Consider the following 28,000-nt stretch of genomic DNA (forward strand, 5'->3'; position numbering starts at 1 on the left):
TTGTCATCACTCAGGAAAAAGTTTTATCTGTGTTGTCCAATCACATCTCGTTGTGGCAGACGCTTCCTTCTGCGCCCGCCCACTGTCCTCTCCTGCCTGTGCAGGGTTTGTTGTTATCAAGATGGAGTTCTTGTTGGGGAATCCGTTTAGCACTCCCGTCGGCCAGTGCATTGGTAAGTTACATGGTTATACCAGGCCTTTATTTAAAATATATGTTTTGATAAAATAGGTTGTGTAACTCGACGCTTTCATTTCATCGTATTCCACAATTAATTAGCATACTACCGGGTAGCTGTTGAACTAGCCTAGCTGGCTAACAGTGTTAGCTGGACTGTTTCAGTGTAACGTTAAATATTATCCAGTGTCACTGTTAGCAAATCTGCTGATTCATATACACGCTAACAGGCAAACAAGTTAAATAAGATAGACGCTTGTCTTATGGGCTGAGCAATTATAAAACTAATTGTACTTTATTTTTATTTTTTATTTAAACGCTGTAACCGGGTACGTCAGGGCAAAAAATCTACTGCACATACACTTTATTTCAGATTTGTTCACTATGCGTTATTGCGTAATAACGTATTTACGTCATTTCTGTTATTCTGACGTGTATTTCACAGTTTGTCCATCATTTAAGCCGGAAATCAGGCTTGTCCAATAAGAAGAAGGGAATGAACTCTCTCCTATTGGACAATCTGAACCGAGAGTCTGCTCTCATTAAGGACTGATCTGAACCCAACACCAGTTTTATCACTAGAGTGATAAATCGTCTTTTGCTTGTGTTGAATGCCAAACTGATTCTTCCATTCTCAGTACAGTACAGATAGAAGAGGTTTTGGGATGCTTTCACGCCTATTAGATTAAATTAGATTAGATTTATTGCCATTTGCACCAGTACAAAGCAGTGAAGGTAAATGGTCTGCACTTATGTAGTGCTTTTATCCAATCACATGCTCTCTAGAATCTGAAGTGTCCCTACATTGCCAAAGTTCCCATTGTTGAGCGATTGGCTATTTAAAAAAGGGGAGGAGCCACTCAATATGTCCCACCCTGACTTCCGGTTTCAGCGGAAATTACATCAACGCATCGAATGCTATGCTCTCACCGGCCTGAGAGAACTCTGAAGGGGAAAACATACAGGGGTTCAATTCAAATGATTAAATTACAAAAGAATAAATGCTGCATATGTGAAAGTATCCTTAATATCAGCTGCTACCCAGCCTTAATCTGAACTGGTAACAGAGCCGACTTTCTTGGAAGCCTCTCTTACTGAGCTGTGTGAGATTTCATAGGCACGACGATGAGAACATAATGAGGTGAACGACGGGAGACAATCACTTAAAAGGGCCCAGTAGGATTTGTACCAGGGCCAATGCCACCCCAGACTCTGCCCCCCTCCACATTCACAAGCAATTCCTGCTTCATAAAACATTCTTAACACACTTAACATTCCTCATTCTGCCCTCAGTCATTCAAAAGTGAAGTATGCTCATGAGGTCTTTGTAGCTAACCTGTTAACCGAACAGTGATTTTGTTTTTATTCAACAATGATTGCATTCTGACTCTTAAATAAAACAATTAAAAAAAAAAAAAAAGCTCTTATTTTAAGCAGCACAAACTGAATGTCATTTTCAATATGGTTGGGAAGAATCTGTTACGATCTTGTTGGCAGTATGGGTTTCCTGTTCCTCTGCAGCAGACTGTGTGATTCAGCAGTTTGTTGTGTAAAAGTAGAGATGCATGAATCATGCACGGGTGCAAGTTTTCTTAATCATCTCGCTGAACATTTGCAAATGTTTTGCAAATAAATATTGTGAACATTTCGTAAATAAAAGTGCTCATGGAGGCAAGCAGAAGCTATTCTGTTGAGCTCTGTGGTTGTTTACTGACGTGAAGTGAAGCCAGAGTAAATGAGGGCAGTAGTAAATAGGTCAGGTATTAAGGCCCTGATAGGTGTTTATTGATGATTTAAAAAAAAAAAAAAAAACAATTTTATTGAGTCATGGGCGAAAAAATTCTGAGCTGCTGCTGTGAGACTCCCTGACAGTCTGGATTGAAAATGTGTACTCCGTATGTATTTATACAGCAGCTCAAATGCATCAGATGTCATCAGGTCTCAATGTTAGGCATGAAAGAAGCAGGACTACATGGTGACGGACAAGAGCTGACAGTCAGTCAGGGGAAAACAAGCATGTGAGAGTATAAACAAGGCAGGTGTGAAACACTGAGTAAGATACTACAAGAGAAAAAGTGATTAGTCGATTTATCCATGTTGTAGAATGTTACCCAGTTAGGCATTTAGGCATACTACTTAGCACACATTATGTGGTTTGAGATGCAGCACCGAATTCTCTTTAAATGTGTATCAATGTGGCAATCATGGCGAAGAGCTTAATCCATGAAATGTTCTTCCCAGTACCAACTCACGGTAACAGTTTTCCAGAGAAAACAGCATTCCTACAGCATTAAATAGAATGTTTCTCAGAAGATCTCTCCAGCTTTCTCCACCCTTAGGCACTTTATCTTCTCAGCAGATTTCTCAGTCATTTCTAGATGCTCTTATGTTTTTCTCTAATTGTAAAAAAAAAAAATAATAACCAAATTGTCTATTATTATTTATAACAGTTTTTTTTTTTTTGTGACCAAACCTTTATATAATGATACAGATCAAGAATCATGACATGATATTGTTGTGTTATTGTCCATCCCAGATCTCTCTGGGCCTGTCTGTTTGGGGTCCTGAGTGGATTAACAGAATAGCGTTTACCCTGTTGTCGGAGTAATCTGTGACCTGGAGCCCTAAAGAGCAAAATTGGCTAAGCGCCTCTGTGGATGGCAGTACACACTTCCCCGATGATTATAGTGACACTGAGCCAATCTGTGTGCGCATATATGCTGAAGAGGAGAGTTAGTGTTCATCTCTAAGTGTTCTACACTCTATACATTCTGGCTTTCTGCTTGTTCATATATCGTACAAGATAGAGGTGTAAATGGGCCTCTGTAGCATTCTGTAGCATAATGGCTGCTAAGTGGTTAAAGCAATGGACTACTGATTGGAAGGTCATGAGTTAAATCTAATGGTCCACAATTACATTCTGAATACTGTGACTCGTCCTCTTGTTGCCAGTTTGATCACACCACGTTCCACGAAACTTTCCTAAGAGTGGGTGGATGTTCTGGATCCTGCTGGCTTCCTCCACTCTCATTAACAATAACAAGCTGCTGCTTTTGTGACTGTGGAAAAGAGATTATTGTGCTCATCCTGAAAGGGATTAGCTGTTGATGTATTAGCTGTAGGTGCTTTCCACGTTATGGCTCGGAAATCCACCAGATGAGTTGGACTCCGCGATTTCACGATATGGCATTGATATCGTCATTTATCACCATGATCATTTTCACGAGTATCATTAGGTGTTGGCCCTGTTATAAAACCATCGATAGTCACTGAAACAAGTAACTGACTGGATTTTAAAATGATATTTTTACACCAGCCCCTTACTATGACTGGGCAGTATGAAAGTATAATATTTACACTCAATGAGCACTTTAGGAACAACTGTACACCTACTCATTCATGCAGTTATCTAATCATCCAATCATGTGGCAGCAGTATAGTGTACAAAATCATGTAGATATGGGCCAGCAGTTTTGGGTAATCTTCACATCAACCATCAGAATGGGGAAAAATGTGATCTGAGTGATTTCGACGGTGGCGTGATTGATGTGTCAGACAGGCTGGTTTGAGTATTACTGCTGATCTTCTGGGATTTTCACACACAACAGTGTTTAGAGTTTACTCAGAATGGTGCGATAAAGAAAAAAACATCCAGTAAGTGTCAGTACTGTTAACGAAAGAGGATAACAGAGAATGGCCAGACTGGTTTGAGCTGACAGAAAGGCTGCAGTAACTCAGGTAAGCATTCTGTGCAACTGTGGTGAGCAGAAAAGCATCTCAGAATGTACAACATGTCGAAACTTGAGGCAGATGAGCTGCAGCAGCAGAAAACCATGTCTGGTTCCACTTCTGTCAGCCAAGAACAGAAATTTGAGGCTCACCAACACTTGAAAAACGTAGCCTTGTATGATGAATCTTGATTTCTGTTGAGGCACACAGATGGTAGGGTCAGAAATGGGTCCCAACAGCATGAATCCATGGACCCTAACTGCCTTGTGTCAGCAGTCCAGGTTGGTGGAGGTGGTGTAATGGTGTGGGGAATGTTTTCTTGGCACACTTGGCCTGTTAATACCAATCAATCGTGACTTGAATGCCACAGCCTATTTGAGTATTCCAGGTCAGTGTTTCCAGGTTTGCAATCAGACACGCCTCCCCACCAACCAATCAGCGTTCACTCGACGAATAGCAACGAAGATACGCGCAACGATTCTGTTTAGCCCAGGAAAAACATACTAGAATTGATTCTTTTAAACACATTGAATTTTGTAGAAATTTTAAGACTGTTTTAATAGCATTTGTTTAGACCGTTGATAATGACAGTTGATATTTGCCAACACCTGATTTATACCTGCATCTAACGTATGCTTGTAAAAGATTGTCAGAACATATCGCATACTTTTAATCTTGTGGCATTTAATCTAAATTTGAAAAGTTCATGTATCACATTAGCGGTATAAGAGCTGTTATAATAGTGTGACCTCTGAATGTGTGGTGCCATGACCTACTTTTTTTTTTTTTTTTAAATAGCAACCAATGCAGATGAAAACCAAGCCACAGTTTTGTAAATCATCTCTGTTCATCTTTCCAACCAGAAACTGTAACACAAATCTTTGCAGATTACTGTAGAAAATCTGTTTGTGTTTGCAAAATGGGATTAATATGTAGTTTTACCAGCGCTCCTGGCCCAGCATCATCCCAGTGCTTTTTGACTATATTAATCTACACTATACGATAAAGTGCTTGACGTGAACATTGATTTGGGAAAATGCAGCAGTGCTGGTTGTGACTGGTTTGTGAGTCTGGCTCTGAGGTAGCGGATGGTACAGCCTGACGCTCAGCATCACATGACCTGCAGTGTTTTTCCTCTCAGATGAAGCATCTTTTGGTTGTAGAAGAATGGCCCAGATTTGCTTTAGCTTTGTTAGTTATTTGATTTGACACTTTATCTGACCTGCATCCTTTCCATGTCTGTCTGTCTTTTGTCTGTCTTTTGTCTGTCTTTTGTCTGTCTTATTTAACCAGTTTTCCTTCTAAGGCTGATTTGAACTTGTGTGTTTACCTGAAACGCAACTCGGACGACGGAAGTTGTTAAGTGTCTCAGACAATACCGATTTCTCTCTGGCAGCAAGCTACTTACAAATCTCTGCCTGTTTGTGCAACACATACTCTTACAGTTCTTCTCATGAAAAGATATTACTGTATTAGAATGCAGGGGGGGTCATGATGGCTTAGTGGTTAGCATGTTTGCCTCGCACCTCCAGGGTTGGGGGTTTGATTCCCACTTCCGCTTTGTGTGCATGTTCTGTGCATGTAAGTGTTAACTGTTAAGAAGTTGAATGTTCTGCAATAACACACACATTCCCTCATTTAAACTCATTTACAGTTAAACACTGTAACATGTTACTTTTTTCTGTAAATGTATGACACTTCTTACATTTATATACAATTACATGTTATAACCCCATTACAATTACTGCTCTAAAAATAGCTAAATATAGCATCAAACAATATATTTGATCAAAATGAATATTTTAGTCAGAGTTATTGAGCTTCCTTCCTATAGCGTGCTGTTTGACTTGTGCCCATTCAATGAAGTTTAATGGAGACTCACTTGCTGTCAGGATGAGCCTTTATGTAAACTTATAGAAGTGGTAGCTCAGCGGCCAAGACATTGGACTTCTGATCAGAAAGTTGTGAGTTCAAATCCCAGCTGCCGTTGTTGGGCCCTTGAGCAAGGCCCTTAACCCTCAACTGCTCAGTTGTATAAAAATGAGAGAATTGTAAATCGCTCTGGATAAGGGCGTCTGCTAAATGCTGTAATGTAAGATGGAAATACATGTGTGAATTTCTAACATTTACAGATAAGAATATAAAGGTAAAAATGTCATTTCTGCACCGAAGACAACACGTCTGGAACACATTAAACAGCTCACGCATCTGTCAACATGACAAGCCACGTTAATACACTTACTAGTTTGTTTGAAGTGCTTAATATAAAACATTCTCATGTTTTGGACGACCTGGATCATGCACTTTTCCCACCGCAGCAGCTCACTCTGTGACCTCCACTGTTTCTCAGATGTGTTTTATACATAGAAATGCGTTTTTCACCCTCATGAAGGGACGTCACTGCCGGTGGTTATCCACAGTGATGTCACAGACCTATCTAATGGTCTGTTATTAATAATCCATATTGAAATTCGTTGTCGAATTATTTTCATTATTGATTAGTTGTTGCAGCCCTAATGCAAGCATGCCAAAAGTGTAAGTTATTAATAGGTGTGATAGCACCCTTAACTGCACGCTACCTTTTTTAAATCTCTTGACGAGAGAGTGCAAGTAGCTGGTTAAACTACTGCAAAACCTGCTACAACCAACTGACCCATTTTTGATTTATTTTTTTAATTTAAAATTTTTTTTTTTACATTGGGCCCGACTTGTCAAGCTGAATATGAACAGAGTTATCCACAAATCTTCCGTAGGAGCATTTATACAGGAAATTTGATATGCAAATCCTGTATGGTTAAAAAAACAATCATATCCTCCTCGTGCTCTTCAGTGTGTCTAAATTTATGCATAAAAGACTTTACTAAAAGATTGATAAACAAGCTGCATTGACTCTGAAATTAGCTGCAGAACAAATTGTTCGTCGGCTAAGCTTGTTAACAAGTGATTTTGTAAAAAATCATATTCCGTACCTGTATATAACAAGTCAAAAAATCAGATTCTCGATCATGCCGTTCAATTCACGTGTAATGTAAAAAAAAATAAAAGAGTCCATAAAAGGAATGAATGAGAGCGGGCCAGAGCACAATTATTGCCTTCGTTGGTCCTGACAGTTTGCATACAGCAAAAGGCCAGTGCATGAATAAGGCATGGACGGAGGTGTCCAGATTAGAGAAACCGCCTTCATCCATCCATGAAAGCCAGCTCTGTACTCCAGCGTGTCTCTAGCATGGTATAGACAGCTCTGTGGCACTGCCAGGCAGAACCGAGGGTCATCACGGCTGACTGATGGCGGCTCCTGTCCACCACTGTGAAGTGCCAAGTCATTCTCGCTCGCGTATTTATTTATTTATTTATTTATTCATTCATTCCACCTCATGCTGGTTGGTGTGGTGGAACCTAAACTTTGTTCTGGACGTTCTTTTAAACTTTGAGGTGTGAGACGCTTCTACACATAGGTTTTCCGACAATAGAAGCTGCTGCACACAGGGAGAGCAGAGACCCTCAGGTTTAGCTTTTGAGCTCTTATCAGAGCTGACAGGCCATGAGTCCAGATCTTACATCTCAGCGGGCTGCGAGTTCTGAGGCCCAGACTGTGTCTCTGCTCTTGCACACAGGGTATGGAAGAACAGGAAAAGGAAAGGACTGAGGTAGCGGAGTTGTTACTGGTCTCGATAGAGCCGAGAGGTGAAAAACGATTTCAAGTTTCACCCTGTTGATGAGTAATGCAACAGTAATTAAACCTGTTTAACAGAGTGCGATGTCACATGAAAGTGAACTCTTTTGACGATGGTTTATTTTAATTTATTTATTTATTTTTTAAACAGGAGGCTTATGGACAAATGTGTTTCATCACCATGATCTGCATTTCATCCCATGAAATTCCCACACAACTTGTCAAAATCATAGCATGGGAAAGCCTCATTTGAAGAAGGCTGTGCACTTTTTGGGTGAATTACATGAGCTAATATCTATCTCAACCGGGTTTTTAAATGTCCAAAATGTACTAGAAGACACACTGGGATAATAAAACAATGGCATCTTGTCTACACTCCATCGGTATTAAGACAGAAACAAGGGCGTCACTCAGTCTAGTGATTAGACAAGCTGAGCAAGGTCTAAAGATAATTACTATCACAATTTAACCACATTCCTGTAAATCCTCATGTTGTACCAACAATCACATAGCACTAGTTTATTAAATCATTATTTACAGGGTTATAGATGTTTTATGGCCTGTAGATCTAGAAGCCTTGTCTAAATTTTTAGCACCCATGTAATCCTCACTATTCCAGTGGTGGATATGTGAATAGTAGTTTTGTGTGTGTGCATGACTCAGTCGATGATTGTGATGTGTTTATGACAGAGAAGGCAACTGATGGGTCCCTGCAGAATGAGGACTGGACGCTCAACATGGAGATCTGTGACATTATTAACGAGACAGAGGAAGGGTGAGTCCACATATATACACACACGCACACACCTAGAGTCCGTTGGTGACTCACTGCTGCTCTGGGTGACTCATTCAGTTGCTCTGAAATACTTCTTCCTTCACTTTGTGCATTCTGGCGGCTAAATCAGTACTTGATGAGGCTCTCAGTCTCGCAGCAGCTGAAGAGGTTACTCTTGACTGCACCGCCTCACATCATCTTACTTTAAAATGTTCTCTTTCTCTCTCCGTCTCTCACTCAGTCTCACACTCACTGTTTCACACCGTCGTCACAGTCCTGCCTCTGTTCCATATGAGTGAAAGAGCATCTTGTAGTGCAGGACAACAGCCGGTTACTTTGGCCTGGCGTCCTCTTTTGTGTCCGAAGTTGTGGGTGATGACAAGAATGTGAAAAATGGAACATACAAACTCTCTTCACCAAGTCTGAGAAAGGAATCCGTACTGTATATAGAACGTCCTTAACATAATCACCTACATGTGTTTCTGGTTCCTCTTTCCAGGGCCTGTACTTCATACATAGCGTAACAAATAAGAGGTCCGATTTACTGATCATGATGGATCTAAAAGGAAGTACACTTTAAAAAAAAAAAGCAGCTTGTTGTTATGAAAGTGATGTTTAAAAGATGATTTTGAAGCTTGATAACGACAAGATGCAACGAAAATGTATGGTTTCTGGATCTCTAACCCCCCCCCCTGGGTCCAGTCCTGACAGATTTCCAACTCTTTCAGACATTTTCTAATGGACCTAATTGTGCTTAAGGTTATTTTTAACCACTTATGTATTTTTATATCCATTAATGCAGGTCAAGGATATGACCGTTTGAATATACTGTTGTGCCCAAAAGTTTGCATACCCCTTGGGGAATCTACTAAATCTTAATACTCTTAACAAAATAAGAGGGATCATAAAAATCCCATGTTATTTTATATTTAGTCCTGTCCTGAAGAAGCTGTTTCACATACCAGATGTTTACATATAGTCCTCAAGAAAAGATTATAGCTGAGTTTATAAAAATTACCTCGTTCAAAAGTTTACACACTCTTGATTCTTAATACTGTGAGTTGTTACCTGGATGATCAATGAGTGTGTTTATGTTTTGTGCTAGTTGTTCATGAGTCCCAGTTAAACTGCCCACTGTTCTTCAGAAAAATCCTCCAGGTCCTGCACATTCTTTGCTTTTCCAGCATCTTTTGCATATTTGACCCCTTTCCAACAGCGGCTATATGATTTTGAGATCTGTCATTTCACACTGAGGACAACTGAGGGACTCGTACACAACTATTATAAAAGATGCAAACGTTCACTGATGCTCAAGACGGCAACACGATACATTAAGAGCCAGGGGAGTGTAAACTTTTGAACAGGCTGATCAGTGTAAATTGTCCAATAAAAATCATTCAGATGGATTAACACATCTTTAGTCACCACTTCTAATCCACCGGGTGTGTGTGTGTGTGTGTGTGTGTGCATGTATGTGTAGGCCCAAAGACGCCATCCGTGCCATCAAGAAGAGGCTGAATGGCAATCGAAACTTCCGGGAGGTGATGCTGGCTCTGACTGTGAGTATAGCAGCCTCTGGGTTAATGTTTGCTATGGGGCCGCCCTGCTCATTAGATGCTAACAAGCCAAACTATGTAGTGAAGAATGTAGCATGTTTGTGGAGTTCTGCTTTGCTTCATGACTTGATGGTGCGCATGCACAATGTGATGCACTCTGCAATACCAACTAGAGGCTGTTTATTTTCCTTTAATGATCTGATTTGTGGCTTCACAGCTGTGAGCCTCGTTTGGCTCTTTGAATCTAGCCTCATTAGTTTAAAGCTTCTCTTTTGGCTGTCAGGGGGGGAAAAAAAGCATATGAAGTTGTATTTGTGTGAACGCAGCTCATAAGTCAGTTGGAATTAAAACCCTCTGTGTTCTCCCAGGTGCTAGAGACTTGCGTGAAGAACTGCGGCCATCGCTTCCACGTGTTCGTGGCCACCCGGGACTTCATCGACGGCATCCTGGTGAAGATCATTTCTCCGAAAAACAACCCCCCCACTATAGTACAGGATAAAGTGCTGGCACTGATTCAGGTGAGCAGTTTATTCTACAACTCTTCTTCTCCTAGATCCACCTTCCTTATCTGTGGCCTTTAATAACATGCTGGTGACAAGAGTCTGAGTGCTGTATGCCCTGTTTATTCAGACAGAGGTAAGGAAAAATACTTGGTGCATTTACAATAGGGAAGAGCAGTGTCTGGTCTGATTTGTTTTCTTTAAAGCTTGAAACTCTTGACCAGAACAAAAAATTGTTGTTTAAATACAGTCAGTTTAAATACAAGGGAAAACAATTTCAAATTTGAATCTTCTACGTTAAGCATCATCTCTTTTTTTTAAGTTACTGTGGTTAAATTAAATTATTATCTGAATGACCATTTAAAAATATTTTTCAATTTCATATACAGTATCTCACAAAAGTGAGTACTCCCCTCACATTTTTGTAAATATTTGATTATAACTTTTCATGTGACAACGCTGAAGAAATGACACTTTGCTACAATGTAAAGTAGTGAGTGTGCAGCTTGTGTAACAGTGTAAATTTGCTATCCCCTCAAAATAAATCAACACACAGCCATTAATGTCTAAACTGCTTGCAACAAAAGTGAGTACACCACTAAGTGAAAATGTCCAAATTGGGCCCAATTAGCCATTTTCCCTCCCCGGTGTCATGTGACTTGTTAGTGTTACAAGGTAGCAGGTGTGTTAAATTTGGTGTCATCGCTCTCACACTCCCTCATACTGGTCACTGGAAGTTCAACATGGCACCTCATGGCAAAGAACTCTCAGAGGATCTGAAAAAGAATTGTTGTTCTACATAAAGATGGCCTAGGCTATAAGAAGATTGCCAAGACCCTGACACTGAGCTGCAGCACGGTGGCCAAAACCATACAGCGGTTTAACAGGACAGGTTCCACTCAGAACGGGTCTCGCCATGGTCGACCAAAGAAGTTGAGTGCAAGTTCTCAGCGTCATATCCAGAGGTTGTCTTTGGGAAATAGACGTATGAGTGCTGCCAGCATTGCTGCAGAGGTTGAAGGGGTGGGGGGGTCAGCCTGTCAGTGCTCAGACCATACGCCGCACACTGCATCAAATTGGTCTGCATGGCTGTCGTCCCAGAAGGGTGCCTCTTCTAAAAATGATGCACAAGAAAGCCCACAAACAGTTTACTGAAGACAAGCAGACTAAGGACATGAATTACTGGAACTATGTCCTGTGGTCTGATGAGACCAAGATAAACTTATTTGGTTCAGATGGTGTCAATCGTGTGTGGCTGTAACCAGGTGAGGAGTACAAAGACAAGTGTGTCTTGCCTACAGTCAAGCATGGTGGTGGGAGTGTCATGGTCTGGGGCTGCATGAGTGCTGCTGGCACTGGGGAGCTACAGTTCATTGAGGGAACCATGAATGCCAACATGTACTGTGACATACTGAAGCAGAGCATGATCCCCTCCCTTCGGAGACTGGGCCGCAGGGCAGTATTCCAGCATGATAACGACCCCAAACACACTAAAGAAGCTGAGGGTGAAGGTGATGGACTGGCCAAGCATGTCTCCAGACCTAAACCCTATTGAGCATCTGTGGGGCATCCTCAAACGGAAGGTGGAGGAGCACAAGGTCTCTAACATCCACCAGCTCTGTGATGTCGTCATGGAGGAGTGGAAGAGGACTCCAGTGGCGACCTGTGAAGCTCTGGTGAACTCCATGCCCAAGAGGGTTAAGGCAGTGCTGGAAAATAATGTTGGCCACACAAAATATTTACACTTTGGGCCCAATTTGGACATTTTCACTCAGGGGTAACCTCACTTTTGTTGCCAGCGGTTTAGACATTAATGGCTGTGTGTTGAGTTATTTTGAGGGGACAGCAATTTTACACTGTTACACAAGCTGTACACTCACTACTTTACATTGTAGTAAAGTGTCATTTCTGCAGCGTTGTCACATGAAGAGATATAATAAAATATTTACAAAAATGTGAGGGGTGTACTCACTTTTGTGAGATACTGTATGTTTTCCAATTAAATTCATCAAAATAAAAGTGCTTTAAATGATATATTATTTGTATTTACAAGTTAAATTTTTCTTTTCCTGAATTGTTAATGCCGTTTTATTAAGCATATAGGACATTATGTAGGTTGTCTAACTGCATTATTTGATAATAATCCCAGCCATTTGGATTCATGAATTTCGAAGTAGCTTATATTTATTTAAAAATCCTGCCTTAAAACATTGCAGATCTCAGATTTTCTTTTTATAACAGTGACAAAAAAGCATTACTGTCGGTAAATAAATAAACAAACTCAAACCTGAAGCATTAATGTTTGAGATAAAATGGATATTTTGATATGATATTTTGCTTTTTATGTGATGCAAATTATCATTAATATTTAACTAGTAACTAGTGTTTTTAAAAGTTTTGACAGCCCTACAATATACTGAAATCAACTACTCTTTTAATATTAAGCCTCCGATTAATCCAGAAATACTCTTACTCTACAGTGCTAAAATTTTACTGTAAGACACTGTAAGGTCAGGGGCATAAAATATCAGCTCACTTGATCTGCAGTGACCTTTATCATTGAGAGTATTTATATCTATACTAAATAGTGGCTGGCTAGTTGGACGTGTATCACCATATATTTTTTTACATACAGCAGCAAAACTGCACATGACTGTGAATGTCAAAAGTCACATGTCAGTACTTTGTGCTTTGTTTGCAGGCTTGGGCAGATGCATTCAGAAGCAGTCCAGATCTGACCGGAGTCGTCCAAATTTACGAGGAGCTGAAGAGAAAAGGTGTCGAGTTCCCCATGGCAGACCTGGACGCTCTTTCACCAATTCACACGCCACAGAGAGTACGACAGCCACATCATGCGACATATTCTACAATTTTCCTGCCATTTTTTTCATCTTTTGTCTTATGAAACCAGCACATCACATGCAGAGTGCTCCACTCTTATGTTTGTGTTTCAGTTTGAAGAGAAATATTTTTAAGCATATTCAGCCAGAACAAGAACCGATACGTTTGTTTATCTTCTTTTCTTTTTTTTTGATGATTTTTAAAAAATGGCTTTATCTTTCTGAATTTATGATTTAATCAGGGAGTCCCAGAGGTTGATCCAGCCTCACATAAGTACAAAGCTACTCCCCAGCCCAAGCCAGCATCCCAGACGCCTCAGACGTCTGCTCCAAGTAGCTTGCCTGCTCAGACTCATTTACCAAACATGGCAGGGCCCATCACGCCAAACCCAGAACAGGTCAGTCTGACCATCAAACATTGTGTCTTGCATTGTTTACGTCGAGATGTATAAAACCTAATGCCTCAATGAATACTTGGGATGAATGAAGTGTTTCATTCAGTGAAATTGAGTCTTAGATTTGATTTTAACCTGTTTATAAAATTGCCCAATTGAGCTTCATGTAAGTGACTGTATATATGCTGCTGGTGTGTGCATGTGTACGGACCGGCATGTGCACGGGGCGGCTGTGGCTCAGTTGGTAGAGCGGGTTGTCCACTAATCATACGGTTGGCGGTTTGATTCCCAGCACACATGACTCCACATGCTGAAGTGTCCTTGGGCAAGACACTGAACCCCAAGTTGCTCCCGATGGCAAGTTAGCACCTTGCATGGCAGCTCTGCTACCATTGGTGTGTGAGTGTGAGTGTGTGTGAATGGGTGAATGAGACACAGTGTAAAGCGCTTTGGATAAAAGCTATATAAGTGCACCATTTACCATTTACCATGAGTGTCTTTGTGTGTGTTTGTCTGTGCTTTCAAAGATTGCCCGGCTGAGGAGTGAGCTGGACATTGTGCGTGGAAACTGCAAAGTGATGTCAGAGATGCTGACAGAGATGGTGCCAGGGCAAGAGGATGCCTCTGACCTTGAGCTCCTCCAGGTCCTAAATCCTACTGGGTTTCCTTCCCACTTTCAACTTGTTTTCTAACAAATGCCTGTGTTCAATCATTGTGTGCATCACACAGTATTCTTCTTCCATAATGACCATTCCTGAATGCACCACTAGGGGGAGTAGAAGCACTGTGTATATAAGGAAGCAGATATTTTAATGGATTTGCTTTTCTTCATAGAAGTGGTCAGTTTTGGGGTATTGTGGGATTGATCATTGAAATAGAAATACATTGATATCGAATGTACTTAGGAACCAGTATTGGTATCATTAATAGAAGCTTCGACTCAGATTTATAACCAGCATATTAAACTGAACTACTAGTGCTGTAGTCTTGTGAGCAATGTGCAAAGTGACGTGCCGATGCCATGCATGTGTTGTGTGCGAGTAGGAGCTGAACAGGACCTGTCGGGCCATGCAGCAAAGGATAGTGGAGCTCATCTCTCGTGTCACCAATGAAGAGGTCACAGAGGAGCTGCTACATGTCAACGATGACCTTAACAACATTTTTCTCCGCTATGAAAGGCAAGTACTTATGTTTGAAGTCCCAGAAAGCCTAAAACCAGTGATTCTTTTCTGATGAGGTTAATGTTAGTCCATGCACATACAAAGTTTTAATGATTAGTGACTTTCCCACATCTGCTCGTAATTCACTCGAATTTTTATGTAAAGTGGTTGGCCTAATCTCACCCATCACAAGGCTTGTCTATTCCACATGGTATTTGTCAAAATTGTGCATTTATACTTGAATGGCTTCTTTGAGATGAAGCAACCTAGTGAGAACCTGTCAAGCGCAGATGACTGTGACAACGCCAAGATTTGAACATGCAACATTGAACAGTCCTGATTCTCCCAGCTTGTACTTATTGTATTTAGTTCTGCTTGAGTGGCGAAACAGGCTGAGAGTCTTGAAAAGAAGGGATGTCAATCAAGAATGCGTATTACAATATAAGGCTCGCTTTTCAGCTCCGTCTGATCAGAGAGTTTGGCTGATCACGCAGCTTTGCTGGATGTCTAATAGCTCATTAAAATTTGGGATCATACATATATGTTTAAAATTTAAAAAGTCACTCACACAACTATTGAAGACCTACTTCTTCACTAAGCACTAGGTATGAAAATTAATTTAATAGAGAAAGGTGTTTTGTTTTTTGCTGACCGATTCACTGCTTCTGTGCTTACAGGTATGAGAGATACAGACTGGGCCGGAATACACAGAACAATGGGGTAAGTTGGAATCTGCTGATTTTATAAGCCTAATATTATCTTATACATATAACCCCTCATCCTTATATTGCTTTATAACTTAGTTCATAAAATTTGGTCTGTAATTTACGTTTGCTGTGCTAAACTACCAATAGTGTATTATGTACCTGATATATTGTACATAATAAAAGTTAAAAAAAAAAAAAAAAAAAAAAGGAAAAAAAAATAGTTGTACCCACCTGGTGTGTTTATGTTGCATGCTGATATGCCAATGGTTATTTTTTGTTTGTTTGTTTGTTTGTTTATTTGTGTTTGTACACTGGATAGCTAATGAAGGCAAGTATAGTAGAATTGAAGCATTTGTGATAAATATGGGTGAAGGTAAATATGGCAAAAGTTAAAACATGGCTTGCACATGTCTGACATGCCCTAATGACATGTTTTAACTTTATCTTGCTGTAGAATACACTAGAGCAGTCCTCTTCATCTATTATCCCGCCCCTCGCTCACACACACATTCTTGCAGTTCTTTGTGGTTCCCTGATCCCATAGCCATTTCCTATCCACCTTTATTCTCCAATAGCAGCTACAAAACTGATTAAATAAACGGCAGCAATTCTGTTTTGACTAACCTGGTTCCTGTGTATGTGAAGGTGTATTGTGTAGTGTATAGTAAGTGACTGTGTCTGTGATGATGTGCAGGTGTTGAACGAGGCTTCAGTGGAGGATAATCTGATAGATCTGGGTCCAGGCTCCCCGGCTGTCGTCACCCCTCGAGCCAGCGCTGCAGCCACTCCCACACCTCCCTCCAGCCTGACTGCTGCTGCTACTGCCCCGTCACTCGCCACACAGCTTGCAGGACTGAGTAAGTGACACACAGGCACAATCCTGCCGTTACAGCCTATTATTATTGTTGACTCTGACAGCTGTAATAGTTCACTTCACACTTATGGCAGGATTTTAGTGAGACACAGGTGCACATGCATATGCAGAAATTCATGTCTGAGCACATGTACATTCAACCACAAACTCTGCCCTCAACCAAAGTCATAGCTCTATGGACCCATATACACTACTAGTACTAGGAAGGACTGTTGTCTGTATTTGTGTGGCAGCCTGGGAAAATATTTCACTTGGTGAAACATTGCCATTTTGTATTTTTTTTTTATTATTCTGTAGTTCTGAGAACTACAGGCGTTTTCTCTGCATGTACCAGAAATATAGTTATAGCATTTTAAGATCTGGTTACACCCAGAAAATTTATATTTAAAAATTCAGACATTTTGACAGCTGGTGGCTGATCACAAACTAAATTGATTCAGCTTATATACATTATGTACATTTCACTATGGCACATGGATATCCAAAAACTTGGTCAAAGCATGGCATTCGCCATGTGAGGACGTCACTTAGCTAGCAAGGTTATATTTCCTCCTGAAAAAAAAAACAAAACAAGAAGAAAGATAGTCTAAGCGAGCATAAATAGTAAATTTTAGGCCAAAGGTTCATGGACACCTGACCAGGTATAGGTAGTAAATAAGTTCTAACATTTGGTTAACATGCTAACTCTCAAAACATTATACGTAGCACTTGACAAACAATATCCATAACAAGGATAACGTGCGTTCCCCCCACCCCCACCCCCCACCACATCAATATAAACACCCATAAAAACATGCATCAATATCAATACAAACAAAAGATCAAAAGGTTAAACAATAAAGACCATTTTTCACAGCCTTCTTTGCTCATATTTACCAAGGGTGCCAATATTAGTGGAGAGCAGTGTATGTGTGTTGGTGGTTGTGATTCAGCATTAACACTGACTACCACTGAAAAGTGAATGGGCCTGCTAAGAGACAGAACCCCTAGCAGGCCCAGCAGCTCAATCATATTTATATTAGTAATGCACCTATACTACCAATGCCACACACTTTACAGATCAGTCAGTTAATCAAATATTCATTGACCTTATGATTCTGTCTATGTATAGATTTGGATTCTGAAAGTGTCAGTGGCACTCTGAGTGCACTGTCTGCTCACAATCCTCGTGATGACTTCGACATGTTCGCCCAGACCAGAGGAAGCTCCCTTTCTGACCAGCGCAAGAAGTAAGCCTTTTGAACCTAGATATTAGACTCAATAATGCCACCAATGCTTTGTTTTCCCTCTGAATTTTTTCTCCTCACTCTGTTTCAGCGTGAAATATGAAGACCCACAGGCTCTCGGTGGCCTGGCTTCTGCTCTAGATGTCCGACAACAAAACGCTACTGGGGTGAGTGCTGTTAACTCTTTGTCCAACCTTCCATGTGTCATGTGATGAAGGGTTGTGGTTGTATGAAATGTTCATGGAAATGTAGCCCACTGGAGCTCTAACTAACTTTGGTATAGAACTGCTTTTAAGTAGAGCTTGCATCCTAGTATGGTTTGTGTATAATATTAAGGTTGCACTGAATTTCTATTTGAAATTTATGCTCTTTATAAAGTATATTGTGAATGCATATTTGTAGATAATGAAAGCAGGTTTGTTGCCACTGTTAGGATAGGGTAAGAAAGCTCACCAAGACCATCCTTCAACTCATCCTAGTTGTGCTTTAATGTTAATGTAGAAAAAAACTCCATTTTATCTCCTGTTATCACTACTTCATTTGTATTACTTAATGTATTAGAATTTAGTATCTCAGAAGTTATTTGGTCACTAACTTTACACTATGTTACTGAAGATGAGTTATTTATGATAGAGGCCTTGCATGATAGTCAGAAAAAGTCTCTCAGGTTTGGATATTAGATAAATTCCATACATAACTGGGAAACATGCGTAATAATCCAATACTAATTACAAACTTGTAGCAACTGAACCAAGTCTTATCAGCTTTGAATCTGTGAATAGAAATGCATAAGGAGATTATCAAATCATTATTTATCACCAAGTACATGAGGACTGATTACAGCTTGTGTTCAGTGCCAGGCACCGTCGAGTGTTGAAATCATCAGGCTAAAGTCAGTGTGCCGTGTTACTATAGTGCAGAATTTACTGATCAGACCACTGGTCAAAGTTTATTCCCTTTTTTTTCCCCATTCCACCTTTCTTAGGTGATTCTGTTATCGTTTGTCACAACATTTCTATATCAGACAAGTTCTGCACTTTAAAGTCGTCAGTCACATGTCATTTCTATGTTTCTCTTTCTTCGTTTATCTTTTTCTTTATTTCTATCTTTCCTTCTTTTGGGGGAGTTTGGGTTCTGCTTCACGTTTTGTAAGGTGTTTTCTGTTGTTGATTCAGCTGAGTGTAAAAGGTGATAACGCAGAGTTGGAGCCCATAGACAGCTGGCTCATTACCCAAGGAATGGTGAGGACTTCACCAGTAGCACTGTCTCCTCCTCAGTGTCCTCCTGCGTCCATCCACCATGTCATCCCTACCCCCTCACCTCCGCTAAACAAGCCCATCCCGTACAGTAAAAGGGAGAGCCAACTTACCCATCCTAATTAACGTAATATGTAGACTTATTGAATTATTCAATATTCTGTTTCACTTGTAAGCCATTGGATTATAAAGATTTGTTTAACAAACCTACCAAATACGCACAGTCAGACTTTATTAAAATTTATTTAAATGCTCTTTTTTGTATTTCATATAGTTTTGCTTTAAATTAATGCTGCTTTTCTTCTGAAACTGTAGGCTTTGTCCTTTCAGAGAAGTCATTTCTCCTTGTCTCAAAGCCTAAGCTTTTCAGAACACTTCAGGGTCTGCAAATTTCTTTCAGGCCTTTTCCTTCACTTTGTCCCTTTTACTGTGGGCAACTCCATCCTCCTTTGCCTTCTTTGCATACTATGACTTTCGAAATGAAAAGACCTGCTTGTTCCTTGGGACATGTATGAATTTTCATTATATACAAACAGGATCTTGCCTTTAGCTTTAACCAAGATGGCCTAGCCCTGGTTCATTGAAGGATTATACTGGTATGGCGTATATGTACTGCACCAAATAGGATTGTGTCTGAAAAATCTGATATACTTAAAAAGAAGAAAGGAAGAATTTTCATGTGGTAATACAGTGACCAACACCAACCCCCACAATGCCAAACTGATGTGGTTATAGATAGCACATATTTATACTGGTACAGCTTCATGCACAGGGCTGGTACACACCGTTAACCGATGAGCCTGGCATTGCTCATGGCATTTGCATGCTGATCCAACAGCTGTGCAGTAAGAGCTTTTCCACTCACTGTCTACATTTATTATGAATAACACTTTGGCCAACTACATTTCATAATGACCATCACGATTAAACGACTAGCATGTTCGTCCTGTTCTAGAACTTATGTTTCACACCCTTACGGTTTACTAATCCAATTTTAATCCAGCTGTAATTTAATCCAAATTCATGAATATATTTCACATTTTTGGTAACCATTTTTGCATCTGCAGGTAAATAGAAAGTCAGAATCTATTTGCATCCAATTTAGTCATAGATGTTTAGCATAAGGTGAACTAGCTTGCTAGTGAGCATGGTTTACACAACTCTGGTTTACAACACAAAATATTCTACTTTTAGCTAGCTTGTTCATGCTTGGTTTAATTACAGGACATAATACTTAGAGTAATATCAGTGAGCTTGCTAGCAAACATGGCTAGTTAGTGTCGAGAGAGTTAATCTTGGGTAACAGAGGTGGACAAATAGTACATTTCTTAGCTAGCCCAAGTAAAGTCTCCAGTGTGCTGCTCAGTCCAATGTTTTGGTTGGTCTAACTGAATAAGTGAAAGAGTGGTAGCTAATGTAATGTGATAATGTATGGCGAGCTAGTTAAGTGTATTAAAATGAATGAAGCGTTATCCTCTTCTACCACATTTTTTTTTTAAGTAGTGCATCATCTTTTTGCCCTGGACAAAAAAGTTTTCCACTGTGAGATGTGGTGTTCCGTCATCACATCGCACGAAAAAGATTTTCAAGTCAGGCTAGCATCTCAATATTTTCTCTCACAAAGTTTATGTATTTAGCAGGAGAATTATATGATAGCCTTTGCTCGGTTCCATAAGTGTTACACTATATGGCCAAAAGTATGCGGACACTTGACCATCACACCCGTATGTGAGTCTTCCTCAAACTGTTTTGCCATAAATTTGGAAGCCCACAATTGTGTCGAATGTCTTTGTATGCTGTAGCATTAAGATTTCCCATCACTGGATATAAGGGATCCAGACCTGTTCCAGCTTAACAGTGTTTTGTCAAACACATGATTTCCAAGGTTGGTGGGGATGAACAGGAACACAGACGGCATACCAAGCCTTCATGCCTAACATCAGTGTCCAACCACACCAAATCCCCACAGCCTCGTTCCAAAACCTAGTGGCACACATACCCAGAAGAGTGGAGGCTGTTATAGCAGCAGAGGGAGGACCACCTCCATATTACTACCCATGGTTTTGGAATGGGAATTTCAATAAGCACATAGGGATGATGGTTAGGTGTCCGTGTACTTTTGGCCATTTAGTGTAACTGTGTGTTCCTCATTCAGACAAAAACAAATCTGTCATCCATACATGCTAATTTGGATCAAGTAGAGGATGCAGTAGGAACGTCAATGTGTAGTACACTACCGTTAAGTGTATTACATTAAAACATGCAGTACATATCAAGAGAATGTCTATTTTGTAAAAAGTCAATAAGGAGTAGTCTTTTTTCCCCCTCTGGTTGTTGAACATGTCCACACAGATGTAAAATCTGCTCGTCCTGGTCCTGGATGCCCGAGTTAATGTTTTGTCCACCCCTGTGTAGGATAACTACATAGCTGGGAACATTAGTGCCATATTATGTGTTCACATAGCTGTTAGCTGGCTGTCTTGGGAATTTTGGTGTTTAAGAGCACATATCACCGTAGTTCACTGTAGTGTGTGGCCAATGTTTTTTTTGTCACCTAGGTGCAAACAGAACTAAATAGGAAAACAATAGAAAAATGCTTGTGGCTTAAATCTTAATCATGGTGAGTATTTCAGGACCTAGCTAAATCAACTGAGGTAAATCTAGCACATTGTAGGATGTTTTAACTCTTAAGGTCTTTATAATTATTTAGAGCTGCTTTGAAGCTTGAGTGTAAGTTCACAAAAGCCAAATAAAATTTCCCGTCTCAGGAAATTCCTTATAGTCACACACACACATCAGTATTTTCATCTAAGACATTACGAATGTCCTACCATACATCTTTGTCTTGCATGCAAGAATATAAAAATAATTTTTTTTTAGAATATCTGCAGCCGTTGATCAGAGCCGTTGTACTGTCCTTTTCCTGTCTGAGCTTCATCACGGTTCTCTCCAGACAGCTCCTCATTTTTCACTCTGCCTCCCACTGCATGCTGTACAATATAGCAACGTTCATGCTTAACGTGCTCTGTGTGTGTAAGTGTGTGTGTGTGTGTGGCTGGCGGTGTGAATCCATGCATACTGTGATTGCATGTGTTGCTGTTGTTATTTTCCTAGCAGAGCTCCTTGTGATTTTATGCTTGTTGTTTTTTTTTTCTTTCTGTTCTTTTTTGTTCGGGGGATGGGGCGGCTTTATTTGGTGGCTTTGCGGGGGCCCTTGGTTTTTCCATGGCTTTGCTCCATAGATTCCTGTATCGCAGTCTACTGTCATGGATGACATTGAGGAGTGGCTCGGTGCTGATGTGGTGAGAATTCTTTACCTTGATTTCATTCTTTCTTTGGTTTTGCTATCGCATTCCACGCCCATTTCATGTAACCCAATACGTCTATATAGGTTTCTTAACTTCATATATGTACTTGGCCGTCGATCAATCATATTAACATAGTCCGCAGTCAAGCTTGCCTCGCGCCTGTACTCATATCATTGTTATTTTTTTAATCAGGGAACACAGATTTCCAGCAGTGGCAAGTCATGTAGTAAGGTTGTCTGTCACTTGGCTTGTATGTGTGTACTAAAACGCTAATTATGAGAATGGTGGTTGCTGAATGTTTCAGTAAAATGGTGCATATTGCTCTGTGGGTCTAGTGAAATGTCTTCATACTCAGCTGGATTGTATGGTTTTTGTGTTGATCATATGAAAATGGTATGTCAGATCTGAAGTGATATGTTCATTTTCTTCAGTGAAGCTGAATGCTTGCATTAAAACTTTGTTGGTATTTTGAAGGTGCTCTGGAAGGTGGGTATTATTTAAAGGAATGCTCCATTGTCTTTCAACTGAATTTCAAGCAAGTTGTTTTAATAATCGATTAATCTAGCCATAGTTTTTCCAATTAATTTATTAGATGAATTATTTGAAAAATTTATAAAATACCAAAAATATTTATTTGCAATTTAATCAGCTAATACTACTACAGAACACTTAACTAGGTGATGGTATTCTGTACATTTTTTTTCTGGTTCTGGAAATATAGCTACAAACTTATCTGCATTTCAAACCCTGATTTGATAAATTCCGGCCAAATAAAGGCAAAATAAATATCAGCTGTCTGCCTCGCTAACTGAAACACTTCGATGCTACATTTTTTGACATACATATTTCAATGCCTATGATCAGAGATTCCACTCTTTTTGGGATCGACTTCGATGTGAACCGAAAGCAGGATGGCACACAGGATTTATTAAAAATATATATTGTTTATGCTAAGAAAACGAATCGATCAAAGTTGTTTAAGTACTTACAAGTTAATTAATGCAAATACCTTTACTATGCGCTGCCTGACATTGCATAATACACGCTTCATAACATGGGTTTTGAAATGAAAAGTAAAAGGTCCATCTCATAGACCAGTGGTCACCAACCCACTTCCTTGAGATCTACCTTCCCTCAGGTTTCATCTTTGTGGGAATCTAATCTAAGACTTCTAATGATTAGATGGTCAGGTGGGCACGATTATAGTTGGAGCTAAAGTCTGCAGGAAGGTAGATCTCCAGGAATAGGGTTGATGACCATTGTCATAGACTAATCATTCAAGACCATAAGTTGTCCCATAAATTACCAACTTTTTTGGCCAAAGTAACATGAGATAATGTTTTCTGGTAGGGCAGGAAAGATGGAGTTAGGATATTAGATAAAGCTATGTATACCTCAGTAAACGTCGGTTAATAAGCAGGACCCATGCAGGCACATTGCGCTTCCACTATTTCCCACACTGACCACAAATGAATGATTATAAATTCAAAATATTACTCACTTGAAAACACAAGTTATGTCATTAGGCCAGTAACATAGTGGTTTTTTTTTTTGTTTTTTTGTTTTTTTTGGGGGGGGGGGGGGGGTCCACAGTTTTTCCTAAATATTTCTTTAAGGTCCTGACCACTGCCCTTAGACTTCCATTAGAAGTAAGTTTTGAGAAAACAGGTTTCCTATTCTGTTCTACATTTCTGTTTGTGGTTATCATATATATGTTGCACATACAGTAAATAGTTGAAAAGCACTGGAGCATTCCTTTAACTTTGATTAGACAAAAGGTCTACCATACGATAAATAATCTAATAATCCAACAATACAAATAATTATTTTGCTTCTTGTGTTCTACTGAACAGAAAGGTGATGAGCCTGAGGAGGGAGTCACCAGTGAAGGTAGGAAGTGTAAAACTGTGTATTAAGACTGTAAACAAGTGAATTTTAGATCAAAACCAACACTGCTGATGAATTGCCATTGTTCTTTGCCTATATTTTAGAGTTTGACAAATTCTTAGAAGAGCGAGCCAAAGTTGCAGACACAGTGTTACCGTCACCCCCTACAGGCGAGCCCTCTGTTCCTGTGAGCGCACCAAGCAGCAGCCGTAAGAAAGCCGAGCGGACTGAGGACAACCTGTTTGCATTGTAGGTCACTCATGAACTTTAAGAAAAGCTCCGTTCATCCCCCTCAGCGTTCCTCTGGATGCCTGCTGCCTTTCCGTGCTGCACTCTGTCACACGTTTCTTGATCCATCATGGGACTCTTGGTTCATTTCCACCTCTCAAGCGGCTGGCCGGTGTGGGGCAGCTTCTGAGATATGGCTCCTCTTCCAGACTCAACATGCTTTTGTATGTAACTTCAGGGGCAGAGGGATGAACCGTCTTAAACGAGTGAATTTCTCAGCAGCGAAGTCATCTTGTAGTTTAAGTCTGTTTTGTTAAGATATGCCATGATTATAACTTACTTCTGTTTTATTGACAGAAGCCTTGCGGAATCTGGCTTGGAAAAGCGTTATAATATCTCAGATTTCCCATGCAAGTTTACATACTAATCTGAAATATGCCATTCCATAAAGGTTCATAAGATCATTTCAAAGGTCTTTAATTCCTGTGGTCCAACGTCATTAAACCACTAATGGTGAATCATATACAAAAGAGTGACAAATTAAAGGAAAAACAGACATAAAGTGTCTTAAGTTTTGGGCCTCCAGAACTGTCAGAACAGCTTCCTTGTGCCTTGGCACAGATTCTACAAGTCTCTATAACTATACTGGTTGGATGAACACCATTCTTCCAATCTTTATTTCCTCAAAATGGTATTTTGGTGATGGTGGAGAGCGCTATTTAACACATCACTCCAGAACCTCCCATAGGTGTTAAATTAGGTTGAAATCTGGTGACGGTAAACGCCACAGCATATGACTTAGATTATTTTCATACTCATCAGTGAGCCTTTGTGCCCTGTGGATATGAGCAGGGTCATCCTGAAATAGACCACTCCCATCAGGATAGAAATGTTTTAAAGGATAAAGATGATCAGTCGGAATAACATTGCACTGATTTGCATTGATTCTTTCCTCTAATAGCACTTTTCCACTCGGTAAATTACCCATAATCCACGTTGTGGCCATTTCCACCACCATGTGAGTGCAGCTAAAATAGTGCTGGCCATTGATTGCTAAAACATAGTCAAACAGCAGTCATTGATTAATGTCTCTGGCTGAACTCTCGTCTCTACAGGAACAAAATCTTTAGTAAATGGCTAATAGTGACTGCTAGAGTGACTTACTCTTTTGAGTAGTCCTTTCTCTGGCAGATTTAAGAAGCAATGTCACAATTTTAAACAAGAATTTAATGTTTCAATTCGATGTTTCATTTTTATGCCTCCACCACTAGGTCCGTCCGTCTGTCCGTCCATCCGAGATTCTCATTAGCGATATAGGTTGAATATAGGATTTATATGGAATTATCATTGTAACCAGAAGATGAACTAATTACATTTTGGACTTAATACAAACAAGGTTGAGGTCATAGCGAGATCAAATATCTGAAATTTTTAAGGGTATTCTGGCCATACAAATTTATAACAAAGAAGACTAGACTTGTTGACACAGGAGGCATCCCCGTTAATGCCATTGTACTTGTTATTTATTTAAACAGAGTAAAACTTGACACCTTCTAGGGCAAGTCCCATGTAACTTTCTCTTCGCTTTGTTTGCTATCTAGTGCCCTTATGCATTTTGTAGAAAGATATTTGGGATTCAGCCAAAGATGCACAGCTTTATGTGTGTGCGCATGTGTTTTTAACATTGTCTAATAAGGACACTCAAATGACTGACTTTTCATTAAAGTACTGGCAGGCATAGCTGTGTTTGGGTCCATAGGCAGCCATTAATCAAAAGCTTGCTCCTCTGTTAAGTAGAGATTAGAGTGTTGGCACACTTGTGTTTGAGTGTGTGCTTCCATTAAAATAAATTCCGTGCATCTTGTTCATTCAAGAGAGAGAAATATAAATCAGAGAGGCATAGTTTTGTTGATGTTTTTTATTTCCATATTTTGAGTAGTATTTCTTTGCCTGTACCTATCAAATTAGGCCTTTGATAACGTACAGAGAAACTCCTCCTACTTTCATGAGTATATTATATTATGGGAAAGCGACACATGCGCTCTGCCAGGTTATACGGATAGTCCGAGTATGGATTTGTTTTGGAGTTGTGGCAAATTGAGCTGTTTTGTGGAGAAGCGCTATAAAGAATCAAGCCATGCTAAGAAAATACCCCCAATAGCAATACAGAGCCATCAGTTTTTTCCTTAAATTTGTCATGTTTTTGTATGTATTGAGTTAAACCTGGACACCAGGGGAGGTTTTTTTTTTTTTTTTTTTTTTTTTTTTTTTTTTTTTTAAATAAGGGAAAACAAAACAAAAAAATTACGCTTGCATTTCTTTCTCTGTCAGGGTTTCATTTCTCAGTTGCTTTGAGTGTTAGTATGGTGAAGGAAATGCATTGTCATAATTATTAAAATGGTGACCAAAGACAGTTTAGACAGTTTATAAAAAGGGATTTGTTAGCTCTTGTTTCAGAGAGCTAAGAGTATTTCCAAACGGTTCTTAGAATTAAGCTCTATAAAACGCACTGCCTACTTAATTAACCATTAAATAAGTGATTTGAGGAAATATTTCACAAATACTTATGAAGCATTTGTGAAAAATATTATTTTATTTTCAGAATCCTGTATTTTTGTGCATGGGTTGTTTTTCATAGCCAACAAAAATCAATAAATCACACATGAAAATGTGGGCCACAGAATTAAAAAGTAAATGGATGGAATTTGTTTCCTGGTGGTCTTCATCTTGCAGGATTAAATTATGGTAGCATAACTTGTGCACTATGTATTTAAATGTACACATAAATATATGTATATACAACCCAAAAGTAATGAATATAAATGTCCGTTATCATTTCTGAGTAAGTTGTTATTCAGAAAGAGATCAAATGAAGGAGTTCAGTCCACTCAGTCAAGAGCTCATTTATGTGACTTGGTTCGTATTTTTGGTCGTGATGGTTAGGGTAGGTGTGACGTTTCATAGCTGGATAAGTGGGTTAGCTAGCACAGCAGGAAGGAATATAGGACAGAATGTAAGTGAATGCAGCGAAAGAAAGGAAAGGAGATGAGATGCCTGATGAATTTAGGAGTTTCAGGTGTGATTTGTGACACTTTGAGTCTGAACCTCTGTTGTAATCTTGGTGTACATCAGCTCTTGAAATGCAGCAGTTCAGTTTAGTAGTCATTCAGCGTAACATGGAGTTTCGGTGTAGCATTAATTAGAAATTGGTCACAACTAGCCAAAAATATTTTGATGAGATATTAACATTTCAATTGTTCAAATTGGTACAACACTTAATACATTGTCTTAATACAATTCAAGCTGTCATAAATCAGCGATAAAATGTTGAGTATAGATGGGCCTTTTATATGTGTGAAATGAATATACAACACAAATCAGATGATAACTTACATTAACACCTAAATTACACCTGTTTCCGAAAAGGAATTTTCAACAAAAGTCACAATTATGAGCATTTAATTACATAAAACTTTTTTTTTTTGTTTTGTTTATAGCGTTATATAAAGTAAAACAATAAAGCCGACCTGTCAGTAACTCTCGGTGTCCTATAAAAAGCTTTGCTTTCCAATGAGGTGGCAATCGTTATTTTTAATAACTGCTTTAATGAATGTTACCATGTGACATTAAGTCCTAACTATTTTGATTATTTGTCTCAAACATTAATGTCTTAATGTATTTTAGGATATGTAATAAAGTTTCTTATTGTGA

General features: G+C 39.5%; 1 protein-coding gene across 3 annotated transcripts; it reads left to right on the forward strand.

The window, feature by feature from the left end:
- Nucleotides 1-66: 66 nt before the first annotated feature.
- LOC108255005 (TOM1-like protein 2) lies at nucleotides 67-28,000 on the forward strand. Of its 3 annotated transcripts, XM_017450568.3 has the most exons (16): nucleotides 67-173; nucleotides 8,268-8,352; nucleotides 9,833-9,911; nucleotides 10,277-10,426; nucleotides 13,110-13,244; nucleotides 13,491-13,646; nucleotides 14,171-14,287; nucleotides 14,688-14,821; nucleotides 15,481-15,523; nucleotides 16,205-16,367; nucleotides 17,496-17,613; nucleotides 17,702-17,777; nucleotides 18,786-18,851; nucleotides 22,109-22,168; nucleotides 24,028-24,064; nucleotides 24,166-28,000. In XM_017450568.3, the coding sequence occupies exons 1-16, from the start codon at nucleotides 122-124 to the stop codon at nucleotides 24,312-24,314; spliced, it is 1,620 nt and encodes a 539-aa protein (XP_017306057.1). In that variant the 5' UTR covers nucleotides 67-121; the 3' UTR covers nucleotides 24,315-28,000. The 3 variants fall into 3 exon arrangements, with proteins under 3 accessions (XP_017306057.1, XP_017306065.1, XP_017306076.1); XM_017450576.3 differs by lacking the exon at nucleotides 18,786-18,851; XM_017450587.3 differs by lacking the exons at nucleotides 18,786-18,851; nucleotides 22,109-22,168.

Source organism: Ictalurus punctatus, chromosome 2, assembly GCF_001660625.3.
Source record: "Ictalurus punctatus breed USDA103 chromosome 2, Coco_2.0, whole genome shotgun sequence".
Taxonomy (NCBI): Eukaryota; Metazoa; Chordata; class Actinopteri; order Siluriformes; family Ictaluridae; genus Ictalurus; species Ictalurus punctatus.

Excerpts from the sequence above, each read along its gene's own strand:
- LOC108255005 (XM_017450568.3), top strand. The coding sequence starts at position 122 with ATGGAGTTCTTGTTGGGGAATCCGTTTAGCACTCCCGTCGGCCAGTGC. Across the intron at positions 13,647-14,170 it reads TCACGCCAAACCCAGAACAG|ATTGCCCGGCTGAGGAGTGA; the intron begins GTCAGTCTGACC and ends GTGCTTTCAAAG. Across the intron at positions 15,524-16,204 it reads GGAATACACAGAACAATGGG|GTGTTGAACGAGGCTTCAGT; the intron begins GTAAGTTGGAAT and ends GATGATGTGCAG.